Source organism: Malaclemys terrapin, chromosome 2, assembly GCF_027887155.1.
Source record: "Malaclemys terrapin pileata isolate rMalTer1 chromosome 2, rMalTer1.hap1, whole genome shotgun sequence".
Classification (NCBI taxonomy): Eukaryota; Metazoa; Chordata; order Testudines; family Emydidae; genus Malaclemys; species Malaclemys terrapin.
This window is the reverse complement of record NC_071506.1, coordinates 190076662-190091753: the sequence shown is the minus strand read 5'-3', so window position 1 is coordinate 190091753 and position 15092 is coordinate 190076662. Positions and strand designations below refer to the sequence as shown.

General features: G+C 38.1%; 1 protein-coding gene across 1 annotated transcript in view; it reads left to right on the top strand.

The window, feature by feature from the left end:
- The window catches only part of CNTNAP2 (contactin associated protein 2), a 1643672-nt gene that overhangs the window by 800040 nt on the left and 828540 nt on the right, over positions 1-15092 (top strand). Inside the window, exons 5-7 of the mRNA XM_054019209.1 lie at positions 3900-4103; positions 6480-6664; positions 13921-14064. Coding sequence (XP_053875184.1) covers positions 3900-4103; positions 6480-6664; positions 13921-14064 — 533 coding nt within the window. The remainder of the gene's footprint in view (positions 1-3899; positions 4104-6479; positions 6665-13920; positions 14065-15092) is intronic.

The window sequence follows — 15092 nt, the reverse complement described above, 5'->3', positions numbered from 1 at the left end:
AAGATTTTTTTGCATCCATAAGCAAGACATTGACTTCATTCAGGACTCAGCGAGACCTATTAATCAAAACGTCCAGTTTGCTGTGACCATTTAAACTCTGCTTGCAGCATAAGTAGATGAACTCATCACTGCTATCACAGTATTCTGCCCTACCTGTATCAGAGTTTCTGGTGGCCCAGCTCTGAGGTTCTGGACCTTGGGCTTCTGCCATGAAACATACAGTCCCATAGTGTAGCCACCATCTTGAAGACCTTGGAGAGTGGGGTTGAAATTCTATGGCTTTTCCACAAGCAAGATAGCATCGTCGTGTCAGTCTTGGTCTCCCATGGGATGTGAGGCTCATAGTTTTTTCCCCACAGGGCAGGGGACTTGGGGCTTCTGCTGTTTGGGGTGGGGGGGAAGCTTGGTGCTAGGGACATTGGGGCTGGGGGCTGCCCTACTTTCCAATAGGGCAGCTTCAGCTGGAGCTGGGGACACTGGGGCTCAGGGCAGCTTCTGCCAGAACTTGGGGCTTGGGTTTCAGCCCCATGGGGTGGCTTCTGCCATGGCTCAGGGTGCCTGGGCTTGAGGCTTCTGCCCCGGGGAGGGCCGTGCTGGAGATCAGGGCTTTAGCCCAGGGTGGGTGGCTCTGGCTTCTGCCCCACAGGGTGACGGGGTTCAGGACTCCAAGCTTCAGCTGACGAGCTCTAGGGCTCATGGCTCCCAGTGGCCCTGCTTGGCAGACACCCTGAAATGGCTCGCAGCCCCTCAGTGGGCCAGGGACCCCCAGTTGAGATCCCCTGATATAGGACCAATGGAAGAAGGAAATGCATTATGGGTGCACCTTGTCACTTAATATCACTTTATTTGACAACTGAGCTGAGAGGGAGGATGGAAAGAGTGGAGCTGACTGAGACATAAGGAGGCTTCTCTGCAGAATCTATACATCCCAGCTCCTTTTTCTCCTCTATGGGGAGAGGAACAGATATAAAGATTCTGCTCAAATATGTGGAGTACTCTGCAGTCTCTGGCCAGGCTGTGTAGAATGGATGGTAATGTATAGAATGGATGGATGTGTAGAAAAGTGGTTTAAGAGTTGTTTCAAGCCATAGGGTAACTATGGTTCGTTTCCAGCTCATATACAGCCCAGTCAGGCATCCACTGACATCAGTTACAGTCTTTCCATTGACATCAGTTGGCATTGAATTGAGCCTATAGCAAAGGTGCTTAAGGTAGATTGCATTACATTTTGATCTCAAATAGCCTCTGAAATAAATTCATCAGCTGCTGGTCTGCAACCAACAATCACTTTACTCTTTTGGTTTTCTTTACAGCACACAGACTTAAAATGTGTGCATCATTTTTAAGGTAGAGTGACAAAACCTGTTTAGCTTTCTATATTGTATTTTCTTTAGCTTTCTATATTCTAGCTTTCTTTTCTTTAGCTTTCTATATTGTATTCAGAGCTGGAATTTTTTTAAGCACCATTAATATGAAAATACTGTACTACCTCTTCCTTCAACCCTTAACAATTATAATCATATTTTCTACCCATTAACAAGAAACTTGGAAATATATAAGACCATCTCATTAGCTGCTCAACATGTAAAGCTTCAGAGTTTACAACCATTTATGCCATCTGGGAGTCTGACAATAATCCAATTTGTATTATGTCGTACAAACTTACTAAAGATATCCCAAAAGCAAATGGATAATACAACACAAAATAGATGTCACAAACTTTACCCATCGTATAAAGAATCTTCGAATCAGTGCAGTGAAATTCTACAGAGTGTTACTTTAATTATTTTGGGGGAAACATTATGTGATGGAAGTACTATGTGTTTCTCTTAACCTTTGGACACTTAGTATACTGGATGCTTAAATGGTGTATCAATATATATGTAATCAACATGACAGCAAGGCTTAATCCTAATTGGTGATGAACATGTTAATTAACAGAGACAGAATGGTTTGTTAATCTGTCACTAAGCAAGAAGATGCACATTACTTGTTGTAGCATTGACTGTTCAGCTTTCAGTAAAAAAGTACTGAGCGTCACACTGCCTGCTTTTCTGTTACACTCAGAGAGCTCTGAGGTTGACTGCAAACGCTGTAACAGGAACTTATAGAATGTGACTAGGACACCTTATGGACATAGCATGTATAAGTGGCTCCTGATAATAATTAAAGCCCCAGTTCAGCAAATCACTTAAGGTGGTGCTTAAGTCCAATGTTGAATAGGAATGGACACAAGCATTGCTTAAGTGCTTCACTGAAAGCACGTGAACGTCCTAATGAATTCAGGTCGTAATACATACTCTTATTTATGCACATATATACAAAATGTTCTAAGGGAGCCTTTACAAATTTTACTAGCCTACTCACTCACAGTGAGTAGTTGGTTTTATTTGTTTGTTTGCTGAAGATTTTTTTAGACAGCTAAATGGGTGGAATGTTATTTGTTTTTAATTATCTTCAATCAGTATGGTTAAGGACAACTGAGTATTTTAAAAATATTGCCAGCAATTCCAAGAGAACAACCACAGAGGCAGACAAAATCCAGAACTGCTATTGCACAATGTTGCAGATGCTGAAATCTCCATCCTGATTTCATCTGGAGCATAAAATGACTTGTATGTTTGTTATATAGGTATGATTATTTACTGCTGCATTTGAAGGGATGTAGGTAAATGCATATTTTAATCAAAATTGGGGGGGAAATTTGCAAAAAATATTCATGAATATATTTTGCAAATTCTCAGTCAAACCGGTCACATTCATACCCATTTTGATTGCTATTCAGAATTATTCATGCCAGCAAAGTTTGGAAAATAATCAATTTTTTTTTCAGAAAGAGAGAGAAATTAATTTAATGACAAAGCAAGATTCTATTTCAAGCAGAAATTGAAAGAGTTTGCAAATATTAGGTCATCCAATCATTTAGTGACTCAGGAGCAACATCATATTGCATCTAGGAGTATTTAGGTGACCAATCACATGATATAAGTAGCAACAGAGGATCCTGTGGCACCTTTAAGACTAACAGAAGTATTGGAGCATAAGCTTTCGTGGGTGAATGCCCACTTCATTCACCCACGAAAGCTTATGCTCCAATATTTCTGTTAGTCTTAAAGGTGCCACAGGACCCTCTGTTGCTTTTTACAGATTCAGACTAACACGGCTACCCCCTCTGATACATGATATAAATAGTGAATCGTGAATAGCAAATACATGAATTCTTACAGCAAAGTTAATGAGAAAACATAGGCTAAAATAGTTTACAGAAGTAATTTGTCAAACAAATGCTAATAAACAAATTCATAACAATCTGTATCCATTTGCAGATAGTTCACAAACAGAAAAATATGGTAATTTCACTGGAGTGTGAATTTTAGGCCTGATCCTATTCCAGGTTAGTCCTAAAATTTATGAACATTGCAAGGAATCTGGTCTGATTTTATTACTACCAGAGAAGTTTTGCAGTGTCATATTTCATTGATAAAATTCACATACATGCATGTCTAGTGAATTTTCTAAGAGGCATCAAATAGACTATTAACAACCACTGGGAAAGTCTTCTTTCCTGCTTTCAACTTTGGGTAGGCAAATATTTGTGAACAACACCATGTTCAAGAGAGATGAAAGGGAGTTTGAATAAAACCTGTAGGTTATGCGTCTTTGAGTCTAATTTATGATATCCCTATGAAAAAATAAACATTAAATACATGTCCTACCTGGTTGTTGCATTATATATTCATCCATTAAATTATAGCCTAGAGAAAACATATTTATAATTCATATCACATTCATGCATTTATCCTGCTCAGATGTAATCCACAAATTGTATGTTTGCTTTTCCAATGGCCACAGTAATATATAATCACTAAGCAACAATGTTATTTACTTCTTCCCTTTAGGGGCCGATGTTATCAATTTTGATGGCCATGCTGTGTTACCATACAGATTCAAGAACAAGAAAATGAAAACACTGAAAGATGTCATCACTCTGAAATTTAAAACCTCTGAAAGTGAAGGTGTCATCTTCCATGGAGAAGGACAGCAAGGAGACTATATCACCCTGGAACTGAAAAAAGCCAAGCTGGCCCTTAATTTAAATCTAGGTATGTTTATTCTTTAAAAATCATTTTAGGTACATAATTTAAATTCAGATACCATTCTCCATTTTTCTTCTTCTTTTGCTTGTTGTTTTAAGCAGTATCTTATAATCAGATCATCTGGTGAAAATGCTGAACCTTTTCCTGTATGCAGTATTTTTATATGAGTGTAGATTATGTCTTACTATCTATGCAAAATGTCAATAATATGAAAATGAAACCACAAATAGAAACATGACAAAAAACAATGACACCTAAAAATGTACTGTTCCCAAAAATGACAAGAGAATCTTATTCTTGGTATAGGGCATACATGGTGCTGGTTAGCTTTACACAGATTCATTTACAGTAGAAGTAAATGGCTGTGGGAGAGAGGGAGCTGATCAGCAGCACCAGGGGAAAGGCCAGGTGAATTTAGGAAAACTTGGGAAGCTGCAGGGAAAACAATGAGGGGCCCTCACTGAGAAGCCATGGGCTAATGCCAAGCTGAGGTCCAAGAAGACTGCCTTGTAGAAAGTATAGCCAGAGGGGAGGTAGAGTGACAGATCTGAGCTGCAAACACTTAAAGAGAAATCTTGCCCCTACTGAAGTCAGTGGTAGAACAGGATTTCACCCTGAATGTCTGATATGATCTTCAGATGTGCGTGTGGAGGGGCGGGAAAGCTTACCGATCTCAGTAACCTGGTGCCAATGTTGCTAGAGCCTATACCCTAAGCAATGTGAGAAGACTATTGGGCCATTTTGGGGAACTATTTTTCATATGGGCACATTCTTTTTGTTAACTTTGAGAATGGGAAATTAGTAGGTTGGCTTTTGTTGTGTATTCAGTATCTAATCCATCATATAACTAATTCTGTGGCAGGATTTAAGGAGACCCTAGATGATGAGATTAAGAAGTGTAGGCTGTGTTCATAAAATCTGAGCATTAGAGAGCCAGAGTCAGATACAGGCTCCGTCTGTAGCCAGTTGCCTCATCAAGGAGTCATCTATATATTTATTACTACTGAGTCCTGCCTCTTTCCTTCTGCAAGAGATATTACAGGCTTATGAGCAGTTTGGTTTATAGGTTGAATTAAATAAAATAGTTTTGCTCATATAAGAAGGAAAGTGTGTATGTAGTATTAAGTTCATTTTTTCTTAAAACAAATGCCCTTTAAAATGAGGTTTCATGTAACTTTTGCCTGCTTCTCTTGCAGTCATGTGAACAGTAAATTATTCTATTCATGTATTATTTAAAATGAATAGTAATTATTTCCACTAGCATTTTCTATTCTGCTCCTTTTTCTAAAGATCAACAATATAGGTGATGTTGATGAGGACAGCACATCTTCCTGTAGCACTAATCTATTTTTAACAAATTTCACTGAAATTATAACCCATTCATTTGTCAGTTTCATTATATTTCTCAGATCAGCCAGGTTGAATAATATATAATAGCTTCCATAAATTTGCTTGGCTGGGGTGTGATGATACACTCTGAGGAGATAGGGGAGGGAAGGATCTATGAAGACTCAAAGTCTGAGTTCCAGTGATGTTTAATGCTAAGAAAGTTTCAGCTCCATAAATAGATTTAGATTATGCTGCATTCAAAACATGGAAGATTGTGGCACAACTTTCTGATTTGTTCTGTTCGTCCCTTATTGCTGAGTAAGACCAGGTCTACACTAATATATTTTGCCAATATACCTATGTCAGTCAAGGGTGTGAAGAGGTGTAATCCCTAACTAACATACCTGTGCCACCAAAAGTGCCTAGTTTAGATGCAGTTATACCAGCACAGTTATACTGTGCTTTTGCCAGTATAGCTTCTTTCCCTTCTGGGGCTGGAATAAGCTTTACCTGCAAAAAGCACAGTTTTTCTGGTATAAGCTGCATCCACAATAGGAGTGCTTTGCTGGTATAATATGTCAGTATAGGTATAACTGCACATCCTTCCAAGTGTAGACCTGGCCTAAAGCTTTTCTGTTATCAGACCCCCGAGGGCCAAATCCTCATCTAAGTCAGTATAGTTCCACTGAAGCTGGGAAACTGGCCCAAAGTTTAAATACTTTAGTGAAGGTGACAGCTTTTCATTTTCTAGGGCTCAAACACAGAAAATCTTTGATTGAAAACAACTTTATAACTAACTAGAAGTGGATATTACTATCATTCTCCATCGAACATTTTCTGTTATCAGTAATTACTTATATACCTCACAGATCAGATATTTGGTATATGACAGCAAAAACTCCCGAATGGACAGATCTTGACTTCACAGCGGTAATGGTAGGGTGTGTGCAGCATGTTTCTTGTGAAATATGATACAGCAAGATAAATATGTTTCCTAAATGACACTGAGTGTGAGTTAATCATCTGCTGCTCTTCTCATCCTCTCTGTCTCAGGTAGCAACCAGTATGGCTCAATTTATGGTCACACATCTGTGATGACAGGCAGCCTCTTGGATGACCACCATTGGCACTCCATTGTCATAGAACGTCATGGGAGGAACATCAATCTAACACTGGATAGGCACATTCAACATTTCAGAACCAATGGGGAATTTGATTACCTGGACCTGGACTATGAGGTACACAGTGACACCTGTTACTAGTTCTCCTTCATATCAGCTCTTTAGAATAAAGCCAAATGGGGAACCAACAAACAAAAAGGCAATACAACTTTGATGTCCACACACCAATGCAAGATATATGGAGAATAAGCAGAAAGAGCTGGAAGTATGTGTACATAAACTAGATTATGACTTAATTTGCATCACAGAGATTTGGTAGGATAAATCTCATCACTGGAATATTGGTATAGAGGGGTATAGCTTGGTCAGGAAGGATAGGCAGGAAAAAAGGGAGGAGATGTTATGTTGTACATCAAGAATATATACACTGGTTCTGAGGTCCAAAAGGAGGGGAGATGCAGACCCGATGAAAGTCTCTGAGTAAAGCTAAAAGGAGAAAAATAGGGGTGATGTTGTGGTAGGGAGGTCTATTATAGGCCACCAAATCAGGAAGCAAAGGTCGATGACGCATTTCTGGAACAAATAACAGAAATATCCAAAACACAAGACCTGGTAGTAATGGGGGAATTTAACTACCCAGACATCTGTTGGGAAAGTAATATGGCAAATCACAAAATGTCCAGTTAGTCCTGGGAATGTATCGGGGACAACTTTTTGTTTCAGAAAGTGGAGGAAGTAACCGGGAGGACAGCCATTTTGACCTTGATTCTGACCAACAGGGAAGAATTAGTTGCAAATCTGCAGGTGGAAAGCAATTTGGGTGAAAGTGATCATGAAATTATAGATTGCATGATTCTAAGGAAAGGAATGAGTAAGAGCAGCAGACTAAGGATGATGGACTTCAAAGAACCAGACTTTAACAAACTCAGGAAACTGGTAGGTAAGTTCCAATGGGAAGAAAATCTAAGATCTAAAAGGGTTCAGGAGAGCTGGCAGTTTATCAAGGAGACAATATTCTGGTGCGAAAGAAAGGTAGAAAGAATAGTAAGAGTCCAATATGTCAACACCAGGAGCTCTTTAATGACCTGTAAATTTAAAAAAAAAAACTCCTACAAAAAGTGAAAATGAGGACGAATTGCTAAGGAAGAGTACAAAAGAATAACAAAAGCATGTAGGGACAAAATCAGAAAGGCTGAGGCACAAAATTAGTTGCACCTAGCAAGAGAGAGAAAAGGCAATAGGAAGAGATGTTATAAATACATTAGAAGCAAGAGAAAGACTAAGGAAACTGTATGTCCTCTATTTAGTTGGGAAGGGGTGTTAATAACTGATGACATCAAGAAGGCTGAGGGGATTAATGCCTATTTTTTTTGTCTTCACCACAAAGGTTAATGGTGACCAGATACTCAACACAATTAATATGAACAACGGGGGTGGAGGCGGAGGGAGGAAGCAAGCCAAAATAGGGAAAGAACAGGTTAAAGAATATTTAGATGGGTTAGATATATTCAAGTTGGCAGGACCTGATAAAATTCCTAGGGTATGTAAGGAACTAGCTGAAACAATCTCGGAACTGTTAACCGTTATCTTCAAGAACTCATGGAGGACAGGTGAGATCCCAGAGGACTGGAGCAGGACAAACATAGTACCTATCTTTAAAAGGGGGAACAAAGAAGACCCGGAGAATTATAGACCGGTCAGCCTAACTTCGATACCTGGAAAAATACTGGAACAAATCATTAAACAATCAGTTCATAAGCATCTAGAATTGGGTTATAAGGAATAGTCAGCATGGATTTATCAAGAACAAAACATGCCAAACCCACCTAATTTTCTTCTTTGACAGGGTTACCAGCCTAGTGGATAAGGGAGAAGCAGTAGATGTAATATGTCTTGTTTTTAGGAAAGCTTTTGACATAGTCGCACATGGCATTCTCATAAGCATACTAGGGAAATGCAGTCTAGATAAATTACTGTAAGGCAGATACATGAGTGGTTGAAAGACTGTACTCAAAAAGTGGTTATCAGTGGTTCACTATCAAGCTGGGAGGGTGCATCCTGTGAGGCTGGTACTATTCACTTCTTTTTTTAATGACTTGTAAAATTGTATGCTTGTAAAATTTGAGGATGACACTAAACTGTGGGGGGGGCGGGGCGGGGGGGGGGGGCGGGTTTGCAAGCACTTTGGAGGAAAGGATTAGAAATCAAAACAACCTTGACAAATTGGAGAATTTGTCTGAATTCAACAAGATGAAATTCAATAAAGACAAGTGCAAGGTACTTCACTTAGGAAGGAAAAAATCAAATGCTCAGCTACAAAATGGAGGAATAAGTGGCTAGGTGAGAGAGTATTGCTGAAAAGGTTCTGGGAATTATATGGACGAGTCAACAATGTGAAGTCAAATTTAATACGAGTCAACAAGGTGAAGCAATTGCGAAAAGGCAAATATCATTCTGGGGTCTGTTAACAGGTGTCTTGTATGTAAGACATGGGAGGTAAGTATCCTGTTTGGAGGTAAGTATCCTGCTTTACTTGCCACTGAGGCCTCAGCTGGAGTACTGTGTCCAGTTCTGGGTGCCACACTTTAGGAAAGATGTGAACAAATTGGAAAGAGTCCAGAGGAGAGCAGCAAAAAGTGATTAAAAGATTTAGAAAACCTGACCTATGAGGAAAAGTTAAAAAAATGGTCACATTTAATCTTGAGAAAAGAAGAAAAGGGGACCTGATAATAGCCTTCAAATACATTAAGGCTGTTATAAACAGGACTGTGATAAATTGTTCTCCATGTCCATTGGAGGTAGGACAAGAAGTAATGGGCTTAATCTGCAGCAAGGGAGATTTAGGTTCGGTATTAGGAAGAACTTTCTAACTATAAGGTTAGTTAAGCTCTGGAATAGGCTTCCAAGGGAAGTTATGGAATCCCCATCATTGGAGATTTTTAAGAACAGATTGGACAAACACCTGTCAGGGATGATCTAGGTTTACTTGAGCACAGTGGGATGGATTTGATAACCTCCTGAGGTCTCTTCCTGCCCTACATGTCTATGATTCTATGAACGTTAGCTTTTCTGCTACATTTTATGGCTTTTATTTTAATCAGTGTTTTTAGTTCTTAGTTCTTAGATTTAGTTCTTAGATTCCCTTCAATTTTCCACAAAGCTCTGTAGTTCAATTAATTTTAAATCTCAGTTCCTCCATTTATCTGCTAGATCCCAAGTCTGCCAAACTTTAGTGCCTGCTGTAAGACTCATCTCTTTTCTCAGGCATTTATTTATTTATTGGGTCTTAGAGTGTTTACATTACTGCACAAGTAATGTGCGTGGGCTTTTTAAAAATATCTTTCAGTACTTAGAGATTTTGCTGACTGCTTTAATAAATTATGAAAATAAATACACTTTCCTTAATGGCAAAATGTAAAATACAATAAATAAAACTAAAACAACTATAAGTGCCCCAAAGTCTGTTATCTCATTCCAAGTGACCAGCATGCTCCTGAACTTGGAGGCTTGTGTTCAAGAATAGAAATAGGAGATTGATTTAACCCACTGACCTTATCTTGTGGCAAAGAAGGCCAAGTAGAACCATATTACTAATATAGGTCCTGATCCTGCACCTCTTATCAATGAGAGCTTGCTCACCAATCAAAATGTATTCTCTGTAAGCAGGGATGAAAGTAATTTAAAGGACTTACCGGTACTCCGGAGTTCTGAGTGGGGGCGTGGCCTAAACCAGAAGAGGCATGGCCTCAATGGGAAGAGGCAGGGCCTTTCAAGATTTAAAGGTCCGGGGCTCCTCACAGGAGCCGGAGAAGCCGGTCCAGTCCGGCACAGCGAACCGGCTTCTTTTCACCTCTGTCTGTAAGGGACAATGGGAAGGGAAGATTTAGAGAGAAATGTGTTTCACTTCTGAATTCAACAGTAAATTTAATAATAATAATCAGAAGAGAATGAAGAATTCATAGCAAATAATGTCTTAGATTAATCTAGATCATGTTTTTATTTGAATACTGCATGACTTGTATTGTCATTAATTTGTTCATTGTCCTAGACTGGTAGATGAATATGTGCAAATGTGTTGAAGCCCATAGGTTGCTTATGGGCTCTCTACTCTGGTTGTATATTTGTCTATTCATTATTTGTTGTTAGCTATTTGTGGTATTTGATTGAGTCACACAGAATTGTTTCTGTCCTTGCAACTTTTATAAAAAGAAGTACAAATGCATCAGTTATGAACCTTACATGAACTCATATTTGAATATATATTTCTGAGATTCTTTTTTTTATTAATGTTCTTTTGAGTGAAAAACATTCATGTGAATGTTTGGGGGAAATTACTTAAAAGAGTGGCAAATGCCATTGAAGTAAATTAATGGTTTCATTCAAACAAATGTTCATGAATGCCTTTTTTCAGTACTCATCCAGTTCTAACAAAAGCTAATTTACACTTATAATTAGGGTTTTTAAAGTACTAAACACTTGAATTATGCATCACAACAACCTTGAGAGGTAGATATTAATAAAACTATTTTTCAAGCAGGTAAATTTAAAGCACAGTTAGGATAAGTGAGTTGCCTAAGTCTGCACAAAAAGGAAGAGGCACAGATTGAATAACCTAAGTTTTCTGTCTCCCAGTGCCTTGATCTACAAGCTAGAATACACTCCCCCCCAAGGTAGAAATAGAATCTAATGTTTACACGCCAATTAAACACCTGCAGCTGGCCTGTGTCAGCTGACTCTGGTTCACGGGGCTCCAGGTCTGTTTAATTGTGCTGGAGTTGGGCCTGTGGGAACCTGTGAGAGGGGAGGGTCCCAGAGCCTGGGCTCCACCCCGAGCCTGAACGTCTGCATCACAATTAAACAGCCCCGGAGCTTGAGACCCATGAGCCCGAATCAGCAGGCATAGGCCAGTCGTGGGTGTTTAATTGCAGTGTAGATATGAGGCTTGAATCTCTGTCCTTTCCAACCAGTAGGGCAGTTTCCCAGTAGCAATCCTCTGGATTATATTCCACTTTGAATGTGTGTGGGAAGCTCCTCATCTCTGATGGAAGTTACATGAATACATCAAAGAGAGAATATACTTTGAATTTGTTTCAGTAATTCATATAAATGTCAGTGGCTAGCCCTGAACTGTCTATCCCCTTTCCTCTCAATTAACACTGTCTTTTTAGTGTCTAGTTGTCATACACCACATTTAAATGTGCTGCCCTTATGATAAACTAATCATAAGTGATAAAGCTGAGAGAATCAAAACTATATTTCAAATAGAGAAATTATTTTTTAAGTTTATTTCTTTCAGAAGAGATAAGCAAGCCAGAGAAATTGGCACTATTTCTGATTACGCTTTTAATGCAAAAAAAAAAATCTATCAATCCTTCTGGATTTGTCATCCTGTGTGGTTGTCTCCTTTTTTCCTTCACTTTTCTTCACAATCTTTTTCTTTTCCAATTTACTGTTTTTTTCAAGTGCATAAATACTGGCTCACCAAAGATTGCACCAAATAAAACATTTAGAATTTGATCCTCAGTTGGTGTAAACTGTTGTCATTTCATTAAAGTCAACAGAGCTTAGTCACCAGCTGAGGACATGGCCACAAGGTAATATGAAGAAGCCCATGTGAGCAATTTTTAAAGCCTTTGGTTTCCAGATGCATTGCATTGAATAGGCATTAAATAGTTATTAAATACTGACTCAAGGCTCTTCCCCTCTTTAAGATGGAAAATGGTATGCTCAAAACATTTTTTAAATAGATAACATTCCCTTTGAGTTTCCTTTTCCTGCTCTTAATAATAACCAATGGAATTGACAATGAATGATGTTTGAAAACTTATTTCTTGCAAAGCCCAGAGTTGGTGTCTAAGAAGTTTGTGTCAGCATTTTTGGGAAGGAATATACTTTGGTATATTATTGGTACTACCATCTGTTTAATATAACTACTAAGGCTGTCAATCGGACTGTTAAACAGTAATAGAATACTATTTATATAAATATTTTGGATGTTTTCTACATTTTCAAATATATTGATTTCAATTACAACACAGAATACACAGTGTACAGTGCTCACCTTATATTTATTTTTTATTATAAATATTTGCACTTTAAAAATAAAATAAATAGTATTTTTCAATTCACTTAATACAAGTATTTTAGTGCAGCCTCTCTATCATGAAAGTTGAACTTACAACTGTAGAATTATGTACAAAAAATAACTGCATTCAAAAATAAAACAGCATAAAATTTTAGAGCCTACAAGTCCACTCAATCCTACTTCTTGTTCAGCCAATCGCTCAGACAAACAAGTTTGTTTACATTTGCAGGAGATGCTGCTGCCCGCTTCTTGTTTACAGTATCACCTGAAATAGAACAGACATTCTCATGGCACTATTGTTGCTGGCCTCACAAGATATTTATGTGCCAGATGCACTAAAGATTTATATGTCTCTTCATGCTTCAACCACCATTGCAGAGGACATGTGTCCATGCTGATAATGGGTTCTGCTCGATAATGATTCAAAACAGTGTAGACCAATCCATGTTCATTTTCATCATCTGAATCAGATGCCACCAGCAGAAGGTTGATTTTCTTTTTTGGTGGTTCAGGTTCTGTAGTTTCCGCATGGGAGTTTTGCTCTTTTAAGACTTCTGAAAGCATGCTCCACACATCATCCTGATCAGATTTTGGAAGGCACTTCAGATTCTTAAATCTTGGGTCAAGTGCTGTAGCTATCTTTAGAAATCTCACATTGGTACCTTCTTTGCGTTTTGTCAAATCTGCAGTGAAAGTGTTCTTAAAATGAACAACATGTTGGGTCATCATCCAAGACTGCTATAACATGAAATATATGGTAGAATGGAGGTAAACCACAGTGTAGGAGACATACAATTCTCCCCCAAGGAGTTCAGTCACAAATTTAATTAATGCATTATTATATGAATCACCATTAGAGGTCAGAGATTGATTCCAAACAAATAATTTGACTGTCTCCCCTACCTTGTTTACAAATTTTTTCTGTGATGGATATTTCTTCCAATTCATTTATTATTTGGTGTATTTCTTGTTCAATAGCTTGTGAGTGAGCGATTCATGGTGAAATGTGTAGAATGGGCTGAAAGGTCACATGGTATGCTTTGTTCCAAATAGGGATGAATGTTCATCTCCAGTGTGAATATTTGCAATTACAAAATCAAAATTTGCTTTCTTCCATTTTTTTGCGGTGCTTATTTAAATTTACTGTTTGGGCAAATAGTAGTGCTAGCTATCTCATTTGCTGTGTGTGAATGTTCAGGAAAGCAAATACATCTGCTGCATATTTGTTTAAAAATTCTAATATATTTCCCTCCAGTTACTATCTACAGTCTCTTGTTTGTTTTTAAAGATAACCTTTGGTGGCATGCCTTTTTCTGGGAAGCCAAGTTCAAACAGCAGGAAAAACTTCAAAGGCTGTATGGAAAGCATCAATTACAATGGTAATAATATCACAGACCTTGCCAAGAGGAAGAAATTGGAACCTTCTAATGGGGTGAGAACTTTTTCATGATCATCTAAACTTCTGAGAAGTAAAGGAGCATACATAGATAGTGTGCCTCTGTGTGTAGCTGATATCCATGTGATATATTCTAGTAACATGATATGATAAATAACTTTTATCACATATGCATATCATATACGCAGTTTACCACATACTTATGAGCACATTACTTTACCCTTGTGCCAGCTCCTCATGGGTCTTACTCCAACATTCCAAAACGTTTGTGTAGTTTCAGACAGCTGCCACTTAAAAAAAAACCAACAACAACAAAAAACTGATAACTTTCTCCTTATCTCGTTGGATTATAGCTGCCTGAGGAGTTAGATTAATTCCTGAGCCAGTAATAGCTTTCCTAGATGTAAACATGTCATGGCTTTAAAGTCTAATCGCTCATGTCCCTAAAGAGCTAGTAGTGGGAATACCATTGGGGAGAGGAGGATCTCCACTTCACCTGGAAGGCCTCAATATATTGGACTTTAAAGTCATGATTTTTTCATAAATAGAAAAGCAATTTTGGAAGTGGTTTACATTATATTAATTTCAATTTTTCTCTCCCTTGCAAGATCTGCACAATGGTACTCATGATAATGAAATCCTATGTCTTTACCGGAGGAGGGATACAAGAACTAGTCCCATTAATATTTTTAACTCTCTAAAAAAATTCCTAAAATTGCTTTTATGTAATATATGTGGCACACAGGGAATACATGCTGTTGTAGTGTAGAATAAATGTTTTACTGTCAGGAGTCCAGGATGACTTGCCTACATCATTCATGGCTTCCCCCTTCATGAGCATTGCAATGCTCACAAACTCATGCCAATAATATCTTCATACAACATCACACCATCAGTACTCTTTATAAATACACATGCATATATGGTGGTGATAAATTGTACAAAATTCCTAATTGATCTGTACATACTGTATATGGTTTTAATATTAATGCTCTGATATAAAGTATCTGAGGACTATGGCTGAGTGATCATTACTGCAGGAATGATAATTTTGAATTTTCTGA